The sequence below is a fragment of the Phodopus roborovskii genome, unplaced genomic scaffold, assembly GCF_943737965.1.
Source record: "Phodopus roborovskii unplaced genomic scaffold, PHOROB, whole genome shotgun sequence".
Lineage (NCBI taxonomy): Eukaryota > Metazoa > Chordata > Mammalia > Rodentia > Cricetidae > Phodopus > Phodopus roborovskii.
In genome coordinates this window covers 3,198,854-3,220,922 of record NW_026126558.1, presented here as the reverse complement: position 1 = coordinate 3,220,922, position 22,069 = coordinate 3,198,854, and the positions used below count along the sequence as shown (strand labels likewise).

At 45.1% G+C, this 22,069-nt stretch overlaps 1 protein-coding gene across 1 annotated transcript in view; it reads right to left on the bottom strand.

The window, feature by feature from the left end:
• Positions 1 to 22,069, bottom strand: part of Pcnx2 (pecanex 2) — a 158,332-nt gene that overhangs the window by 89,478 nt on the left and 46,785 nt on the right. Inside the window, exons 11-15 of the mRNA XM_051201422.1 lie at positions 20,354 to 20,507; positions 20,185 to 20,217; positions 12,853 to 13,024; positions 4,886 to 4,996; positions 4,203 to 4,294 (exon numbers count right to left, since the gene is read on the bottom strand). Of these exons, the coding sequence (XP_051057379.1) occupies positions 4,203 to 4,294; positions 4,886 to 4,996; positions 12,853 to 13,024; positions 20,185 to 20,217; positions 20,354 to 20,507 (562 nt within the window). The remainder of the gene's footprint in view (positions 1 to 4,202; positions 4,295 to 4,885; positions 4,997 to 12,852; positions 13,025 to 20,184; positions 20,218 to 20,353; positions 20,508 to 22,069) is intronic.

The window sequence follows — 22,069 nt, the reverse complement described above, 5'->3', positions numbered from 1 at the left end:
GACAGGGAAACTCGGGGGACACCTAAGAGAAAGGTGCCCCCACCCCAGGATTTGCTTTGTGTTTCTTGCTGGCTGTGAGTTAAAAAGCTTCAACATTACCGATAGAATTGAAACTGTCTAGAGCTAACGATGCTCTTTCCAAAAGACATGTAAAACAAGGAGGCTAAAAAGGTCACATAAGCCAAGCCAACTCAGGCCCAGAACCTTCAAGACCCTGACTTTTGGCTCATCAGCTCTCTTCCCTCATCCTTAAACTCAAATAAAGCCCTTCATAACTTGCCTTAAAATTTCATTCACAAAAGGAAATTCTTGAAGAGAAATAAAGAAACCAGCTCATACATTAAAAGACAAATTGGAACGTCACTTTCTTTGTAAACTTTACTTACTCTTTGTATCTGGTTATAAATTACGTCCTGTGAGAGAGGGAACCTCCCAAGGCTCCATTCACATTACAGCTTTGCTGAGGCACTTGGGGGTGCCTCTCTCTTAAGAAGCCCACAACTATGCCTTAGGAGTACACTGCAATTTTCTTATGTAATTTTCTTCTTAAATGTTCCCCTATGTATATCGCCTCATCTCTCTACTTAGTAGACAGGTAACTCTATCACTCTGACATGCGCTGGAATTCTTTTCTGTGTCATTGTCAAGGACCAGGCTTTATCTGAGTGGAGGTTCCTAAGACAGGAATTTTCCAGGCTCCTTGCAGCTGTGCTGGGCTGCATCTTCCAGACACCACAGGCAACAACAATGATTAATCAAAGCAATGAACACATACTAAGACTTGGCTGGAGAGAGACAGGCCCCTGGCCAGGAGGCTGACATGTAGTCATTGTTCATGAGGACCCATTCATCCATCACACTGTCTTAGGGTTTTTATTGTTGTGATGAAATGCCATGAGCAAAAAGCTAGTTGGGAGGAAAGGGTTTATTTAGTGCATACTTCCACAGCACTGTTCATCACTGAATGAAGTCAGGGCAGGGCAGAAACTCAAGCAGGGCAGGGAGCTGGAGGCAGGAGCTGATGCAGAGGCCATGAAGGAGTGTTGCTTATTGGCTTGTTCCTCCTGGCTTGCTCAGCCTGATTTCTTATAGAACCCAGGACCATCAGCTAAGGGATGGCACCATCCACAATGGGCCATCAAACACTAATTTAAGAATTGCCTTACAGCCAGATTTTATGGAGGCTTTTTTCTCAATTGACGTTCCCTCCTCTCACATAACTCTAATTTGTGCATCAAGTTGATAGAAGATTAGCCAGCGCCACACTGAAGAGAATATAGAAAGTACAACATCCCTGTCAGCAACAGAGTAAGCACAATGGTATAGAGAAAGCACCAGAAGGGACCAGCACAACCCCAGCTCTGGGTTGGGCAGTGTGATGACTGTTCTTGGTTGTTAACTTGACTACATCTGCAATTAGCAAAAACCCAAGTACCTGGGTAAACCCATGAAGGGTTCTTTATCTTAATTAAATAATTTGAAGTGGGAAGACCAACTTTTAATATGGTTCTTTTGAGGTGGGAAGACCCATCTTTGATCTGGACCACACCTTCTGCTGTATAAGGACATAGGTGAAGGAAGCTTGCTCTCTGCTTGCTTGCTCTCATTCTAAATAGCAAGTCCTTTCCTTCACTGGCATTAGAGCCTACTTCTTTGGGATTCCAGAGTATACTGAGGACCAGTTGAGACATTAGGATTTTTGGACCTTCCATTAATAGGCAGCCATTGTTGGACTAGTTGGATGGACTACAGCCTGTAAGCCAATCTAATAAATCTCTCTCTCTCTCTCTCTCTCTCTCTCACACACACACACACACACACACACACACGCACGCACGCATGCACACACGTGAGTGTGTGTGTGTGTGTATGTATGTGAATAACAGTTCTGTTCCTATAGAGAGCCCTGACTAATACAGTCCGTGTTGTGGAAGATGGGCACATTTTCCTTCCCTCCCCAAGACCCCTGTGTGAATTCACTAACTACATTCTGTCAATTCACAGCATTTAATAGGTGCCACATCTTACATCAGAGAGCCAATGTGGGACCATTTGAAAAATAATCTCTCACAGATGAGAGAGAGAAATGCAAATTGCTTTATTTTTTTTTTTTCCCGAAAGGTGTTTAAAAAGACAACTAGGGCCATTACTATTCTGCTACTATTTGTCACTTGTTCCATGCTATGCGAGAGAAACCAGTACCATCCTCAGGAGAAACAGATCTCACTGAATACCTCCTCATCAAAGGCCTGCCTCGGCACTCTGGAAACCTCAGATCTGGAAAGCATCCGGTCCCAACCCTGAGAAGGCAGTGAACTGGCAGAAGGACTACCTGCAAGGTCCTTAACTCCTGTTTCTGTTGCAATGACCAGCAGCTGTTTCTCCTTTGCCCACTTCTTCCTACTCCCAAATGAGCCAATATTTCTAGTTTGACTTTCTTCCATTTTGTATGTTATTTGCTGACTTCATCTCACTGGAAAAGGATCTAGAAGGCTGCCTCCTGTGTTCCTCACATCCTCACATTCCTCCACTAGAGATACAGGTTTACCTAGCCCCTTGTAAATACACAGATTTGATCCACAGCCACACTGTGTGTGCATGCACGATTGTGCAATAGCTACACTTCCGACAGGACGTCCTGGGCTTCTGATATTTATACTTGTCTAGTTTCCTCATCACCCCTCATTTCCTTGGTTGTGCCCCAGACTTTTCTCTTCTTAGTCTGGGGAATTCTGTCTATGCTCTAGATCCTGCACTGGTGTGGCTGTCCCCTCCCATCCCATTCCCTGGTCCACATAGCTTCATGAAGGTATACCCCCACCATATTTGGGGTGCTGCCTTAGACAAAAGCAAAATGAGTTCCCATGTGATGGGAGATGTCATTCTGTATATGTTTCTCATACTGATTAATGAATAAAGTATTGTTGGCCAATAGGAAAGGAAGATAGGAGGGACTAGGAGACAAGGAGGAAAGAGGAAGTAGGAAGGAGGAGTCAAGATGGAGAGTCTGGAGAAGGCAGAACCGCCAGCCGCCTCTTGCTGGTAAGACCATGTGGAAATACATAGAAATGGGTTAATACTTAAGACAGAGCTAGCCGATAAGAAACAAGTAACTGGCCAACAGAATTATATCAAATACAGAGTCTCAGTGTGTTAATTGGGGCTGGCGGCGGCGGGACCAGGCGTGGCGGCAAGGGAAGACCAGGTGGCGGGCTGAAAAACTTACTCCTTACACACCCATGGCCAGAAGTCCTTCTGGCACCTGTAAAGAGCAGTTTCCTCACCCGCCTGGTCCCAGAGCTGCATCAGTCCCAAATAACACAGAGACTCTGTATTAATTATGAATCTGTTCACCAGTTACCAGTATTTCTTATTTGCTAGCTCTGTCTAAATATTAACCCAATTCTATCAATCTGAATATTTCCTCCTGGTCTTGGCTTACCAGGAATACCGGACCTTCATCTCCTTTGCCAGTTCTTGCTTAATAACTGTTTTGTTATATATTTTACTGTGTTAAAGTTAAAACCCTTCTTTTTATTTAGACAGAAAAGAGGGGAATGTTCTTCTGTATATGTGTTTGTCTTATTGGTTGATGAATAAAACACTGTTTGGATAGGCAGGAAGTGAAGTAGCATGGCAGATACTGCCACTAGCTAACCATAGAGGTCTGGAGGTCTGTACAGACAGGCAGGAAGTAATGTAGCTGGACAGAATCAGAATATAAACAGGGACAAACAGGAAATGGCGCTCTTCTGTTCAGAGATGTAGCAGGCAAAGGAGATGTAGGTCTGGCATTCTCGGTAAGCCAAGACCATGAGGAAAATACTTAGATTAATAAAAATGGGTTAATATTTAACACAGAGCTAGCCAATAAGAAACACTAGTAAGAGGCCAACAGCTTTATATGTAATATAGCATCTCTGTGTGTTATTTGGGACTGATGCAGCTTTGAGACCAGGCTGGTGGGGAAACCGCTCATAACAGGTGTCCTTGACTATAGAGAAGATATCATACTGGACTGGGCAGGTGAGGGTTACACCCTAGGATAAGGCAGGCACTGAGATAACCTATCTGAAAACTCAACCACACCCCCTTTACAACTATAAAATTTCCTTTATAACTGAAAAGCGATCTGATTAAAGCTATATGGTGAGTGGCACAGGCTGTGGTCAGTCACCACTGTGGTGTGTCTGCACACTCACCTTCACAGCAGTGAAGCAGAAGGCATGGAGCAGGGCGGCGACCAGGACACTCCGGCCCACACTGTACACAGCTGATGTGATTCCAGAGACAGCTGGAATACAGACACCATCAGAGGTTACTAGATGAGCCCTTCTCAAAATCAGTAGAGGTGTAAGGAAGGAGAAGCGTTATGGCTTTCAGTATAAGCTGCCTGGCCACAGGTCACTTAGTGTGGGAAAGATTGTGACAATGGAATTGACTATCCATGGCACTGAAGGTCAGCCCTGTATGCCACTCCCAAAGAACACTGGGGTCATTTGTCTTGGGGAAAAGATTTTTCAAGGCACATATGTACTCTCACAACATACATCTATACTACAGACACAAGTGCATGCTGACATATTCCTCCAATGATACATATGCATGCTTACACACACACACACACACACACACACACACACACACACACACACGCACTTCTTCTAAATAATAGTTTGAGGGGCCCCCCTCACTCACTCCAAATCAAGGAAACCCCTTCCCTTTCTTGTATCTTTGCTTATTCTTTTTCTGGGCCATTTCTGACTCTATGGAACATAGAAAATCCAAACTAAAGCAGGTTTGGCGCTCAAGACAGTTAGCCCCCATCCTCTGTCCCTGAGACCCCCCCCAGACCTTCTCAGCAAGAGCAGGAGCAAAGACTCACCAGACCCTCCAAACAGCAGCATGTCAACTTGTTCTAGAAGGTAGGTGCAGAAGGTATTGATTTGTGGGAAGAGCCCCAGGAGGGAGATGACAGGGAAGCAACACAAGAACACTGGAAAAGAACAGACAAAGGCAGGGATGAGCCAGGGGCAGGCTAACCATGGCCACGTTGAGGCTATAATGTGGCTGCCTTCCCCCTTTCAGACTCTTTACCACACCCAGGGAAACTGAGGCAACAAGGACTACTCTCACTCAGGCCACTAGAGGATGAGAGGGAAAAAACAAAAAAAAACATTGCAAGTGCATTATCCAGGGTTGACCACACAGATAGCTTGGGACCTAAGGGAGAGCTCGGGGGTGGAGGAGGGAGGAAGATGCCTTGCCTGCAGCTTCAAAGAACAGAATCACACCAGGGCAGATAAGGAGGGGAGTTTGAGACAGGAAAAATTCCAGGAAGATGTGCAAAGTGAAGGTTTCAGAGGGGGAAAAAAAAAGCCATACTTTGTGTGTGTGTGTGTGCGTGCGTGCGTGCGTGCGTGTGTGTGTGTGTGTGTGTGTGTGTGTGTGTTAAAGATACGCAAGACCAAACATTCCTGACTAGACTCTGATTGTGGAGACATGGGATGTTTTGAGTCAGAGCCACACTGCCCTGGCCTAATTTTAGTTCCCCCACCAAGAATGAGTCATTGCCCACCAACATCTTTTCATCAGCTAGAATCTTTAAAATGTGTTCTTAGCAGAACCCTCATTTTCACCAACCCCAAATGAACGCCATTCAGGTAACTTCTGAAACCTGCAACAGTTTGTCCCGCTTTGCCAACATATTTGTTTTAAAAATGCAGGAGGCTCCCAAGGACCCTGGTTCTTGCTCTATTGCTTGCACAGATAAGGAATAACACACAGCTGTTGTGGAAAACCAGTTCTCGAAAGGAATGAGCCAGATAGGAGTGAATATGGCCCGGAAACACAAATACAGGTTGTCCCAGAGGTTTTGCCATGGAAGCAGTTACATCAGATTTTATTAGCTATAGAACAAAGGTTCACTGGCTGACCACATTGTGTGTGTGTGTGCATGCATATTTGTGTATGTATGGGGGGGTGCATGTGTATGTCGAGTATGTGTGTGTGTGTGTGTGTAGAGCCCAGTGGTTGACCTCATCTATCATCTCTCAAGAACCACCTTGCCTTGTTTGTTCACACAGGATCTCTTATTACCTGAGGACTAGCCTATTTGGTGAGGGTCGTGCCAGCTGGTGTCCCTGGAGCCTCACGCTAGAGGCCCCACCACAGCTGTGTCCTGCTCTTCTGACATGGGAGGCTGAGACCTATGGCCTCCCCATCCACAGGGGAATCACAAAGCCAGTCTTACTCAAAGGCTCTTGCTGAGGTTACCCAGACAGGCAGTAATAGAAACTCCACCCCAAGGCCAGCAACCTTCCTGAGTCCAGGAACTGGGCATGCCCACTGTAGAGTCCTGTCACTGACAAACACAAGCAAAGGAGATTCTTGCCAAGGAGGGAAAACAAAGTGATACACTGAATACACACAGTGCAGCACATGTGAAAGAACTCACAGAAGATTGTTATCCCTGTGGGGCATGGAGGCCAGGGCTACAATCACAGCTATTCAGCATGCCGAGGATTACAAGTTCCAAGGCAATGTAGAATATGGAATGAATTTGAGGCTAGCCTATGGAAGTTAATGAGAGCCTATCTCAAAATAAAAAGTTAACAGATGGCTGGGCATTTGAGTCAGTTGTGGAGCACTTGACTGGATATTTGAGGCCCTGAGTTCAATCCTCAGTATCACAAACTCACTCATTCTAGCTGTATATCATATCTATCTATCTATCTATCTATCTATCTATCTATCTATCTATTATCTATTCATCATCTATCTATTCATCATCCATCCATCATCTATCTATCTACCAACTATCTATTCATCCATCCATTATCTATCAATTCCTCCATCCATCTGTCCATCCACCTATCATCTATCAAATATCCATCTATCATCTAGCTAGCTATTCATCCATCATCTATCTACCCACCTATCTATCTATCCATCCATCCTTCCATTTATCATCCATCTATTAACTTGCTGCTCCTTTTTCCACCTCAGGCTCTCCTCACATCATTTATCATCTGTCCATCTCTTCTTGCCTTTGAGCTGCCTCCTTCACACTCCCAATGACAAATAGCACCACAATCTTTCCTGCTGCTTTGACCCTACCAATGGGTGGACAATTGGCACTTCTTACCCAGGAGTCAGCCCAGGCTGGGCTCTCTTTGAGCAGTAGATCTGATCTCCTGAAGCTGGCCTCTCCTCCTGTCCCCGTCCAAGGATGGGAATGGCAAGCAGAGCCTGAAGGTGTAGTGAGGCAGGTACTACCCCAAGAGGAAGTCCTATGGGACCATTACCTATACTCTGGCTGTAGCCCAGGGAGAGTCAGCTCCATGTGGCTCTGGTGGAGGTATCACTGTATGTCATATGTATTTAGCTTTTGCTTTTTTGTCCTTTTACTGTGTGTTCCTCACTCTGGGTTTTCTTTTATCACCTCCAAAAGATGCTGAAGTCCTAAACTTGTCTCTTATCACTGTGTCTTAGTTGCAGGTGATGAAGTCAAGACCCTTGTGAGTCTCTTGTGGCCCTAAACCAACATGAAGGGTCTCTTTTGAAAGGGGTAGGTGATGTGGCTCAACCAGTAGAGTTCTTGCCTACCATGCACGAAATTAAACATGGTTGGTACATGCATATAATCTTAGCACTCAGAAGGCTGAGACAAGATCATGGCTACAAGTTAAAGCCAACCTGGTTTACCTAGGAAGAACCGTGCCTATAAATAAACAAATCACAATGAGGGGAGAGAGGAAAACCATGGGGGCATGGGATAATTATAATTTTAAGAAATACAGTAAGGGCATTGTAGGTAAAAGCCGTTGTTGCATAAACCTGATGACCTGAGTTCGACCCCTAGAATTCATGTTAGAAGAAAACCAACTCCCAGAAGTAGTTCTCTGAGTTCCACACATGTACTCTACTGTGGCATGGGCCAGTACACACACACATACACACACACATACACACACACAAATACACACTTACACATACACACACACAGATTCACACACATTATATATATATACACACACATGCACACACACACAAACACCACATATGTACCACACAAATCACATAATACATACATACACACACACACACACACACAATACACACTGTATACACACACCATATATACACACACATACATATGCAGGTACACACACATACATACACATACACACACACAAATTAAAATTTAGAAAATCAAACAGTAACAATGAAAAGGCAAAGTGTGGTCCCAGAGACAGACAAGCAGAGGGAAGGATGCTGTGCTGTCCGGAGGGCAGATGCCCAGCTGGCTCCTTGCTCCTGGACTCCAGTCCCTGGGCTGTGAGCTTCTGTTTTCCTTTACACCTGGGTTCTGACAGGATGTCACCACAGCTCAGGAAGGTTTCTGACAGGAAACTAGCCCCAAAACCAGAGCACACATTTTCTCTCCTGCTCATCTTACAGTCCTTGTTTCTCCTCTCCCAGCTAACCCCTGGATATGACAGTGGCAGGCAGCAGTTACATCACTAAGTCTCCTGGTGAAGGGGCTGCTGGAAGCACAGTGACCTTGGATTGCCCTTGACGTCTCCTACAAAGTCAGAAAAACCCTCTCAGCACCCGCCTCTTCTGCTTTGTTCTTACATATTTTCCGGTTGTTTCATGCTCTGTGCAAATCAGTGCATTTAACCCCCTCCCATTTTACTCGAGGATTGCTATTCATAGTTTTCCTTTTATCTGAGCCACAGATATCATCTAGTCAGCTCTCTGGGTTATTTATCACCGTTTTTACCTGTCACCGTTGAGGAGCAGACAATATGTATTAGGGAGTTTTAAGGAGAGGAATGCATTTCAGGGGGAGGTAAGAAAGCCGCATTCCCTGCCTCTTCCACACCCTGGAGGAATGGACTTGAAGGGAAACAAAGGGTAATGTCCAGCAGCCTATTTGGAGGCGCGGGCTATTGCTAAACAAATACCTCAGGCTTCAACCAGGCACAGCCCTCTTCCCCTTTGACCCCTAATAAATTCTTTGGCTCTCCTGCCATGGAAAGTGGGGTACACCAGGAACTCAGGGTGCTAGTTTCCTAGGAGTAGCAAAGTAAAGAAAAATAAATAGTGAATGTGAGCAGAACCCAGACATGAAAAGCAACTGGAAAATGAAATGTATCAGCCTTTACTTCCCTTAGTCTCTCTTCTTTCTCCTCCCCCTTCTCTCCTCTTTCCCCTCTTCCTTCTCTTCCCCTCCCGCCTCTCTCCTTTTAATCTATTTTGGGGGACTTTTTTTTTTTTATCTTTACTGTCTTTTAAATCTAGGATCTCATGTAACTCAGACTTGGCTTCCAACTTGTTATTTATCTAACAGCAACTGTGAACTCCTGATCCTCCTGCCTCTACCTGCCAAGTATTGGGGCCACAGGTCTGTCTTATCATGACCAGCACCCTCAAGTCGCATTCTACAATTATCTGTAAACTATTCTTCTTAAGAAGCCAGCTCCGAGGGTCCAGGGAGCTGTCTGTGATTTAAAGTGGGAAGCACTTCAAAACCTCGTGTGCTCATTGACTTCTGAAGCTCTCTGTGATCACCTTTGTATTCCTTAGTTGGTGCACTTCACCAAGGCTTATCTGGTGCCTGTGGTTTCCAGGCACTGAGCAGTGTGCAGGAGCTCAGTGGTCAGAGGCCAAGTGGGGTCTCTGCTTCATCCACACTGAGGAGACAAGCTGACCAGGGAGACATGAATCAAATATGACAAGTGGAAGCAGATTACTATCACATGGGTCAGGTGCTGTAAAATGACCAGAGGATGGAAGACAAAACTTCTTAGGGAAATGAACCACAGACCAGAACACTGCTAGAGGGCTCTGGTAACAGCAGGACATCTCAGGGCCTAGAAGGAGGAGAGGAGCAGAAGCCAAGCCAATGGGAGCTCCTGTTAGTCATCCTTGTCCCTGTAAGAGGTGCAACTAAAATCACTGGTCCACCCTGGTAATCTGGGGCAAGGTATCCAAGAGGCACACAAGGGGAATGTGGAGGCACAGAAAGGGAGAGGTAGCATTTAGGCACAGATATCTTCTCACACTCTTTTACACTTTCTGCCTCTCATACCCAGCTCCTCGTGTGACCTTGAGCTACACGGCTCTCTAACACTGCTACTTGAAAAAAAAAAAAAAAACAAAACTCGACTAACCTACTGAATTAAATTAAAATGCCAAAGAGTATTTTAACGTGTGTCCATGTGCCCCGTCCTGACGAGACAGCTCTATTTGAATTCCAGCTTCCCCTGAAACTGACAGGACCTTGGGAGAGCATGGTAAGAGAAGGAGAAAAGGCCTGATGGCTTTCCCGTGGCCTGTGATGAACTTCAAACAATGGTAGAGAGAAAATCGACAGGGCTGGGAACCTGTCACAGGAAGGCATGGACCAATCTAATCAGGGGTCTTTTCCTTTTATTCTTCTATGCTTCTATTTCTTACTTGAACTTAAAGGTGTTCTAAAACATGATCTCCAGGCAGGCCCTTGACTTTAGGCAGCTTGGTTCTTCCATGGAAGTAATAGGAAGTAAAATTCTGGGTCTGTACACAAGGTGAGCTTTCAGGAGAAACTGTATGTATGTGTGCATATGGTGTATACACGTATGTATAAGTGAGAGCTCGTGTGTGTGTGGGGGGGTATGATTACGTTTGTATGTAGGTCTGTATATGTATGTGAGTGTGCTTGTGGTGGTCTGCATATATTTGTCTGTGTATGTATGTATGTGTGCATATGTGTGCATATCTATGTGTCTATGTGTGTATGTGTGGCATGCATCTGTGTAAAGTTGGCTACAGATTCAGCAGGAAGAGAAAAGTGAGGAAGGAGGTTTGAAAGCCACATCCCTACCCAGGTTTTCAACTACACAGGACACAGAGAAAGTTCCTCACACACCTGGGCACCTACCCCAGGACCACTACAGAGATTCAGGGACCCGCCAGGGAGGCCAGGGTAAGGGTGACACTAATTCAAGACTAGGAGAGCTCATCAGGAAATGAACATCTTGATGGCAATGAGAGTCTCAGGGCAGTGCCTTTGCCGCTGTCTTTACAAGTTTTGGCTGTCACAGTCATCACATGTTCAATGCCATCCCAACAATCCCCAGAGTGTGTGCCAGAGTCTTTGGAGTCATGGATCAACACTGCACAGACTTTTTGGAAATTAATAACAGTAAATCACTGTTGGTTTGGGGACCTTTTCTGTGTTCACAAATGAATTCACTTAAAATTACATGAGTTATAAAGTAGGTCTCTTTTTTGTCCCTCCACTCACTTTAGCAGAGTGTTGCTCACTTAGTAAGGTGTGATGGTTACTGTGGTCAATTTGACAGATCTGAAATCACCAGGGAGATTACTTAGCCTCTGGGCATGTCTGTGATGGATTATGTTGACTAGGTTAATTGAGGCAGGAAGAACCATTCCAAAGGCAGGAGGGTCCAGGCCATGGGGTGGGGTGATAGGGATGTCTTCTTTTATTGGTTGATAGATAAGACACTGTGGTCAATGAGGCAGGAAGTATAGGCAGGGCTAGGAGACAAGAAGAATTCTGGGAAGTGTCGTCATGTAGAGCCCAGGGAAAGAGGAAGTGCAAGGCTTTCTCTGGTAAACCAAGACCATGTGGAAACACACAGATTAATAGAAATGGGTTAATAATTAAGACGAGCTAGCCAATAAGAAGCCCAAGCCACCTTACAACAGTTTTATAGTTAATATAGCATCTGTATGTTTACTTGGGGTTCAAGGGTGGTGGGACAAAGAATCTCGTTACAATCCTGGGATGCATAAGATGAGGAAAGTGATATGATCACTAGCATTCATTGCTCTTCTTGACTGTGGCTGTGATGTGTCCAGGTGCTTCGTGCCTGCAGCCTTGACTTCTCACCATGATGCTTTGGATATGAGCCAAACTAGATCCTTTCTCCCTGAAGCTGATTTTTGTCAGGGTATTTTATCACAACAATGACAACAACAACAAAAGACAGGAAGGAAGGAAGAAAGGAAGGAAGGAAGGAAGGAAGGAAGGAAGGAAGGAAGGAAGGAAGGAAGGAAGGAAGAGAAGCAACAGAGAACCAGGACCTAAGCCTCTGGCAGGCTGGCTATAGTGTTAAAGACCTTACCTATACCATTAGTGGGTGACTCATCTGAGTGAAGCACTGAATAGCAGATGCTGCCTGGATTTGAAGCTAAGCCAAGTATAGCAAAAGCTAGAGTGACCAGACCTGATGCTGGTACTCCTTCATGAATGACCATAGTACCTGGGCTATGTGGAGAGGCCTGAAGCTGTTGCCCAATGAACGGCCAGCTCGCCCCACCAGGCATCACTTCCAGCATGCTTCAGATGTCACAGGAGTGCAACTTCTTGGTCATAGATATCAAAATCATTTCAAAGAATCCCATTGTTAAGGTCTAGGGTGATGGATGGCTCAGTAGGTGAAGTGCTTGCCTTGTGAGTGTGGGGGTGTGAAGTCAATCACCAGAACCACATAAAAATGAGACATAGGTAGTAAGTGCTTATAATTCCAGGTCCTGGGAGGTAGAGATAGCCCTATCTTACTTATCCTAAAGTAGTAAGAGACTCTGACTCAAAAACAAACAAACAAAAACCAAGGTGGAGAATGCCTGAAGAATGGCAGCTGAGTAGTCACCCTCCTACCCCCATTACATTTATCTTGGGCTCTTAGCCTTCTATAGACACAAGCCAAGAGGAAAATACGTAGCTCTTCACAGCAGTAATCAAGTGTGTAGGGTTTTTTCCAGTAGGGGTGCAAAAGATAAAGGGGAGACACACCTTCCTTTCCCAAGACTCTTCCCCATAATCCCAAAACTCACCTATTAAGTGGTCCCTGATTGATTGCAGGGTCTCTGGTGTGAAGAGCTTCAGGCCATATACCACATAGCTGGGAGGGTGCCTGGCTTTGGCCCCTGCATCAAGAAGCAAAATAAGGCCACACAGCATACAGAAATAGATTGGTCTGCTATAGGCTATGATTTGGTTGTGTCCCTAGAAAACAAATACAATTTCCAAGTTGTACCTTTTATTTTGACTCATTGAGAAGTATTACACAGTCAAGAACTTATACTACATGATACAACTGACACTACCCAACATCCATCCTACCCCAGTATCCACTCCCACCCAACACCCATCCCTACCCTAACATCTAACCTTACCCCAACATCCATCCCAACCCATACACCCATCCCCAACCCAATATCCATCCTACCTCAACCCCATTCCTACCCCATAACACCCATTTCTACCCCATAACACCCATTCCTACCCCATAACACCCATTCCTACCCCATAAAACCCATTCCTACCCCATAACACCCATTCCTACTCCATAACACCCATTCCTACCCCATAACACCCATTCCTACCCCATAACATCCATCCCCACCCTGTTGTAATTTATAAGCTCAAAATACCAGGAAGAAAAAGGGAGGGGGCAGATGCACAAATGCTTGATGTTTATTTTGCCAAACCAGAATGAGAATATCAAAGAGAATGTTGCTGTTTAAGTCCAATGAGATTTACTTAAAAATTTAATTTTACCATCCCCAGAGAAAAATCTGTCCGACTCAATGCTTTCTTCAGGGGTCAGACTTCCATTCTCCTTGCTCCTTTCAGGTGCAAGATTTCTTGAAACCTTTGATAACTATACACATTTAACCTGGGTTCCCTATCAACAAGAAATAGCATTATGTATGTATGTATGTATGTATGTATGCAGCTTTAATTGTCTCAAGACAGGAAGCAGGCCATGGAGGAGAAACTGTGATGGTCACACGGGCAGGTCAGGTGTGCGTGCCTCAATGTGGCAGAACAGTTGAAGACTACCTTGACAAAACAAAACAAAACAAAAACATGCTATTTTGACTATTTGTTGGCAGCACTTTTCATCCAAGGAGAACCAAAGCCTTTGCAAACCTTGTCTTAGTCCTCAAAATATTGTTTAAAAGGGTAAGAGGAAAAAGATGGCAAAATGGCACAGTGGGTAAAAGCACTAGCTTTAGAAGTCTGGTGACCAGTGTTCCATCCCAGACACTCACATCAAGGTGAAAGGAGAGAGCCAACTGCACAAACTTGTCCTCTGACCTCCACACATGCACCTTGGTGTGATCTCACACACACACACACACACACACACACACACACACACACACGTGCGCGCACACACACACACACCATGGTTACATGCTCAATAATAATAATAAAACTTCAAATACTTTTAAATAAGGAATGGGATATTGGGCCATAGGTTTTCCAGGGCAAAAACCCTACACGCTCCCGCATGGCTGAAATAAATGCACACACAATTCATAAGATTTGAGAAACCAATCACAATGAACCAGGTGGAGAGTGTGCTTTGCAAGTCATGAGGCACCTTGCATGCAACAAGCAGAGAGAGATCAGCGTGATCTCAGACTGGTGTTTTTAGTCACTGCCTTGAATGTGCTATAGTTAGAAAGGGAATTTAAATTGCCACTGCTTCCAAAATAGAAATGGTCCTATTTTGAGACCATCTTTCAACAAGACAATACCAGTGTCTATCACGGAGACTGGTTGCCTTTGGTCCTGAGGCCAGGCTCAGTTTTGTTGTTGTTGTTGTTGTTTTTTTTTTTTTTTTAAATAATGGTTGCACTGGTATTTCTTAACAATCCAAGTAGGTCATGGATTAATAAATACAAGAGAATGCTTTCTTTGCATTAAAAAATAATAAGACCAAAGCCAAATGAAATCTAAATGTCCTTACTAAGTAAACGGCAAAATAAATTAGCTGGTATAAATAGCTGTGTGGTGCATTAAAACACACACATGGGAGACATTTCCTCAAACTGACATAGTTTAAGAAACATAATTAAGCAGCTATCATTTGTTCTGGTTCCTTCTCTTATCAAAAGGTTAATGGGCTGGAGGGATGGCTCAATCAGTAAAATGTTTGCCTTACAAGACTGAGAACCCTCAGTTCAAGCCCCAGAACCTGATGTTGGAGCATGCCTACAATCCAAGTGCTGTGGAGGTGAAGACAGGAAGGTCCCCAGGACTTGCTGGCCAGCTTAACGAGCTCCAGGTGAGTGACAAACTACTTCAACTCTCCCATGGTATCTCTCAAAATCAAGGTGGCCCAGCACTCTGGCCTATATACACACATGTACACCTGCACATACCTATGTCCAAGCGCGCGCGCGCGCACACACACACACACACACACACACACACACACACACACACACACAGATGCACACAGATACGTGCATTAAAATACATTATCAAGGAACAGGCCTTCTCTGACCTTGCACAATATGAAATGCCCTCGGGCACATTTCAGTAGCTTTAACAGAGATGTGAACATGTCCTCCACATTGTTAATTTACAAAACCAAACACAGAGCCCCTACAAAAGACTTGCCTTTGCTACTGTGAACATGCATCCCTTGTTTGGGGTACCAGAGCCATCCTTAGCACACTACACACCCAGCACACTAGCCACTCTAATCTTCCAGAGTCCCCAGAATGCTCGCTAATGAAATTCCATGTTCCCCCATTGCCGAGTCCTCAATAGAAAAATTTCACCCACTCCACCAGATGAAATCTAATCCTCCTGTCCTGTCTGTTTATAACCTTCACTTTCACAGGGGTCATCTTGCTGGGAGCATCCTTGAGGCAGCTGTCTGAATGCTGACCTTGTGTATATATGAGTTTCCCCTTAGCTCCACCCACCATCAACACTGCAGCAGACTGTTCACAAAGCAATTTGGAAGATCTAGAGAGAGAAATGACAGTCCTGTGTGGAAGCCTGCCACCAGGGGCTAAGTGACCAGAAACCTGCTCACTTTTTACATACAAGGTAGGTAGCTCATGAATTGCAAAGCAGACTCCTCTCCTAATTTATTTTTTGTTGGGTTTTTTTTTTTTTTTTGGACCTGATTAATTGCACATGGATTAATAAGATGAGTGAATTCTTGCCTGGCTCTCATTTGGGAAAGTTGGATTGCATGAGAAAATGCCTCCACCCAAATGAGGGCTATGTCTATTTAGAAATCCCTGTAAGCAAATTGATGACTGCAGTGAACACGGGTGGAAGATGTCTGACTATAGTTCACTATGACAGCAAGAAAAACCACTGCTCCCTGTCTCCCTGTGTCATGCCTGCTCAGATCCTGGGATGGTAGCTTAGTCTATTATAAAAATCAGACAGTATGACTCAGCTTACTTAGCACAGCAACATAGGGGTCACAGTAATGATACCTCAAATCTACCTTAAGTATGAGGTTTGCCTGTTGCCTGTTTATCTTAGCATACATGCATATATCACATCCCAAAGTCCATGTGGGGAAGGAATTGTATATGTGTGAGCGCGTGCGCGCACGTGTGTGCGTGCGTGCACGTGTGTGCACAGGCATGTGTATGTATACAAGTTTGTATGGGTGTATAAACATGTGTAGGAACAAAGCACTGTGTTTTCCTCAGGTACATCTCTACCTTATTTTATTTGATAAAGAGACTCGTGGAGAGTGGAGTTCTTTGTCCACACTGGTTGGCCAGTCAGTGGCAGTGATCCTCCTGTCTCTGCACCCACAGCACTTGAATTACAGATTTGTGTGGCTCTTCCTGGCTTTTACATAGGTTCTGGGAATCCAACTCTAGTCCTCCTATTTATACGTCAGTCACTTGACTGACTGAGCTGTCTCCCCAGTCCCAGATAAGGAAGTTTGATGCCATATAACAACACCAGTAAAACAGCAACAGCGAGGGAAAGGTACCGGAAGGGAGAAGGTGATGGGATACCTGGGATGGGTGGCAGCAACCTTTCCGAGCCACACACCTGCCTCAGGTTTCTGAGGGCAATCCCAACTTTACATCTTAATACCCTAATTATGCTGCTGCTAATGATCCTGATACTGAGACTCACAGGTAAAAGATGTATCATATGCAAATCAATTATAGGGAACAGAGGAATTTAACAGGACAGCATCTGCTGCCACAACGACCACAAGTTCCAAGCCTTTCTTAATTATGATGAGCTAATGCAGGTTAAAAATCAGTCTTAAACCCTGGATATGATTTTTTTTTAATGCACAATGGTGGGAGGATAGTTTTCCCTCGTTGGAGAGATTTTTTTCAGAGTCTCCTGTGTGTGTGTGTGTGTGTGTGTGTGTGTGTGTGTGTGTGTTCAAGTGTGTGACATGTGCATGTTAGGGGTTGCTGTGACAGAGGCAGAAAGAACACACAGAACACAGGAGGGTAAAAGCACATGGTTATGGCCAGGAACTGAACAGTGGATCCTGAAAGCATCCAAGTCCACTAGGGTACCAGGGCCAGAAGAAACTATATGTAACTAGGAGATAGAAGATGCTGGGCCACCAGTAGGCTGGTCTTGGTGAACCCAGACCCTTTCCTACAAATCAGACTTCAGGTAATTGGGATAAAGGATAAAGGGCACCTGAAGTGGAGGAATAAGGGGAGACTGGCTTCATACACAGAGTTTCCATATGGAGACATGAAAATGAAAGCCACAGCAGGAAATGAACTCACACCTGTTAGAGCAGCACCTATCACAAAAGGGAAAGACAGGTTTTGCTGAGCACATAGAGAAAGGAGACCCCTTCTGGTATACTGTGGATGATACTGCCATTAAAGAAGGTGGGAAGTTCTCAGAAAAGCACAAACAGTGGAAGAAAACACCTGCCTTACAAGTAGAGAGCCTGAGTTACCGGGTGTGTTTGTAAGCCAAGTGTTCTTAGAGGGAGATAAGCAGCAGACAGAAGAGCCTCCAGCTACCCTGGCAGGTAGAACAGTGAAAACGCTACAGAGAGATCCTGCCTCAAACAAAGAAGGCAAGGGCTAGCACCTAGATTGTCCTCTGACATCCTGACATCTACATACAAGTTGTGGCATGTGTGCTGGCACAAGCACATGTGTGCATGTGGGTCATGCATATGTGTACACACACACACACACGTACACACACGCGCACACACAAACACACACACACACACACACACACACACACACACACACACGGAGAAGGGAGCTGGAAAGATGGTCCAGCTGTTAAGAGCTTTTGCTACTCTCCTAGAGGACCCGATTTCAGTACCCACATCAGGCCGCTCAACTACTTGAAACTTCAGATCTAGAGGATTTGGTGCCCTCTTCTGGCCTCCACAGGCATGTGCACATATGTTGCACATACTCACATAGATACACACGTACATATAAATAAGTATTTTTAAAAATACAATCTGGGTGGTGGTGGTTCACACTTTGAATCCCAGCCCTCAGAGGGCAGAGGCAGAAGAGGCTCTGAGTTTGAGGTCTGCTCTACAGAGTGAGTTCCAGGGCAGCCAGGGCACACAGACAAATCCTGTCTCAAAACAACAACAATAACAACAACAAACCCCAAACAAACAAAAAAGTAAACAACAACAAAAACCCAAATAGAATTACTATAGCACCCATCAATCTCACTTCTGGATCTATAACCAAAGGGTGGAAAAACAGGATGTGAAATTGCCTGGGTGCCTGTGTTTATTAAGGCATTACCTGCAATGGCCAAAATACATAAGGCACTGAGGTGGACTGAATGAGAAATGCCCCCAGTAGGGTGAGGTGTTGGATACTTGGCCCTCAGCTGGTGGCACTATTTTGGGAAGTTATGGAACCTTTGAGAGGTGGACCCTTACTGAAGGAAGTACATCACTGGGGGTGGGCTTTGAGGGTTTATTGCCTCATTCCACCTCCTGTTGTCTCTCTCTGCTTCCTGTGTGCTGATGAAATGGGATCGGCTAGCTTCCAGCTCCTGCCACCATGCCACGCCTTCCTATAAAGGACTCTCTCCCTCTGGAACCATAAACCAACATAAACTCTTTCTCCCTTAAATTGCTTTTAGTTATGTCAGTTTGTCATAGCAACAACAACATAAAAAGCAACAAATGCAGGTTCCCACCTAAGTATTTATTCATAGGTGAATGTGTTTTGTTTTTTTTTTTTTCCCCAGACAAGGTTTCATGTATTGCTTTGGAGCCTGTCCTGGAAATAGCTCTGTAGACCAGGGTGGCCTCAAACTCACAAAGATCTGCCTGCCTTTGCTCCCTAGTGCTGGGATTAAAGGCATGTGCCACCAACACCTGGCTGTAAATGTCTTTTAATATGGTATGCACATACATGCACACATGAAGTACTTTTCAGCCTTGCAAAACATGTCAATCCTTTCATGTGTAAACATGAGTGATTTTGGAGAACATTGTGCGAAGAGAAATATGCCAGGCATGGAAGGAGGAATACTGAATGACTTCACCTTGTATGGTATATAACAAAGTCTGACTCACAGACAAAATGAGCCAAGTGTGGGGTGCTTGGGAGCAGGCAGTGGTTTAGGGAGAACTGGTAGAAGGGAACACAGTCAAGCACATGGGATCAGTGAGCTTTGTAGATCTGTTACATAGTACAGTGATGGTGGCTATCAAGGATATAGGATATAGGGTGTTCTTGAAAATGGCTGAGAATACACTGTAAATACTCTTCTAACCAGAAGAAAGTATGTGATAAGATAAACAAATTAATTTGGCTTATTCAAGCTACCATGTATATGTGACCAAATTATAACTTACCCCAAAGATATATATGTAAGAGTATTTTTAAACACACACAGTTTATGACTACATACTAAGAACACACAAGGAGCAATTGCTAGGTGCCAGCCAGTATTTGAAGCAATTACATGCACTATTCATCCAATTCCCCCCGACGTTCATCAGCTTTATTTACACATAGGGAAACTGAGGCACATGGAGGACCGCCATCATGCTCAGCACCAGATAGTCAAGTGGATAAGTGGGAAACAAAGGCAGGCAGGCAGATGGCAGAGTCTGTGGACCATCCAATCAGGCTGTGTCTTTCCCCACAAGAGCCCAGGGAATAAAAATGACCTGTCACACAGGGTCCACCCCATGCCTGAGCCTCCCCTCCACCAATGCCAACGCACCATGCGCTTAGGTCCAGCCAGAGCTTTGCGCCATGCACTTGGGTATCCATCCACTGCTTCTATTCCTGTATTCAAGATACAGACACAGATGCAAATTTGACCCTTTGAATAGATGTTACTGTCACCCTGTTTTTAATGCAAGCAGATAAGCCAAGCTATAGGCCTGTACTTACGTGTATTGGTGATGCAGGGTCAGGCTGGACACTCTAAAACACAAACCAGAGGGCCTGGGTCAACTCATGATGGCACGGCTATACTAGTGATAGTAAACACACCTATGTATTTCCCCCTCCCCCACCCTCCACCCCCCCCCCCACACACACACAGAGGATGGGTTCTTGCCTTGAGCAGGGAGTACTGGCAGCTGGCCATGACCAGGCAGAAGAGCAGTACCCACAAGTCTCTACAGAAGCCACGATTCAGGGTCAGAAAGCCCAGGAGGGAAACCAGAACGCTCAGCAGAATCGCCACCACATTCTCCTTCACATCTTCAGTTCTGTGCAAAACACAGCAACAAGCATGGAGTAAGACCACCACCCATGTCATTATTAAAGCAAGCGTCCCTGTACTCATCCATAGACTGACTGACACTGCGCTCAGAGTGACTGCGTTGTGCCGGCCCCTGCTTCCGTTTATTCTTGTGCTGTCCAAATAAAGTCCTTGTTTTGACCCTAGGTGTTTGTTCTTGGAATAAATGGAATGGGATCGCACTGACTTCTTTGGCCACTGCATTGGGCTGCCTAGGAGGAAGATTTCAACCACAGCCTGGAATGTTTCAGAACTTCACAGGCTCCTCTCAGTGAGGGTTTGGAAGATTGCACTGACACAGGGGTAACTGTTCTGGATTGATCTTCTCTGGAGTCAGAGTTTGCTTCCCTGTTCCAGGAGCAGGAAGCTTCAGAGGGAGATGTGAACCCCAGACAGTCCAGGAGCCTCGCTGGGTGAGCTGGGGGCTATATAGTCTTGTGGGTGATTTTGTTTGTGGAGTCCTCCATATAAGATAGAAGATCCAGACTGAGGTCTTATTAGAAGAGTGTGGGAAAATGTGAAGGGGTATTGAGAGCATTGCTAAAAGGGGGGGCTGAAGAGATGAGTCAACCAACCAAGGTAGGGCAGTGCGGGAGTGTGGTGGTGGGGGGGTGTCTACAACAGGAAGGGATGAAAGGCGAAGAAAGATAACGAGCCAAAGTACTAGATAGGGCAGGGCATGGCGGAGGGAGTCCAGTTGACCTGCTGGTGGGAGGGGGACAGGCTACATATGAAAGATGAGCAGGAATGGGACCATGACTTCAGAAATATGTGACCTTGACAGGAGACCAGATGCACAGTAGGACATGGAGAGGTCAAAATGGAGAGGGGGGGGGCTCTGAGGGCCACAAGATCAGGAGGAACAGGGATTGTGAATTATTGGGTCCTTCAGGAGAATTCTGAGCACATTTTGTAACTGAGCAACATTTACTCATGTACAATGTCATCGCCCCCTTAACAGAAATCCTTCCAAGCAGGAATAGTTGGCTGCTGTGTCCCTCAAGACAGTCATGAAGCTTTTAATTTATTTTTTCATTGTGTGTATACATGTGTGCCTGTATATGGGTATGTGTACTAGTGTCTGCAGGTGCCTAAAGAGGCCAGAGGAGGATGTCAGATCTGAACTCAGGTCCTAATGCTCTGTCCACTGAGCTATCCCTAGCCCTGTGAACACAACTTCTGACACTAATGGTGTCCCTCGTGTCAGCTTCCCCTGCCTTGGGACCTGCTATGTTCCTTATGAGTTTGCTGTTGTCTCTTCACAAGCCCCGTGAAAGCAGACACCAGTGCACAGCTCAAGCCTAGCTGGGGTGGGTAACCAGTAAATGACTGATACTGAATGAATGAATGAATGAATGAATGAATGAGATGGTGAAAAAAGGCACAGATGGGCAGCTCCTTAGTGTAACGAGTACAGGTTTTTCCGCCTGCTGCCACACCAGCCCTAAATAACACACTGAGACTCTGTATTTGATATTATACTGTTGGCCAGTTACTACTTTCTTATCGGCTAGTTCTGTCTTAAGTATT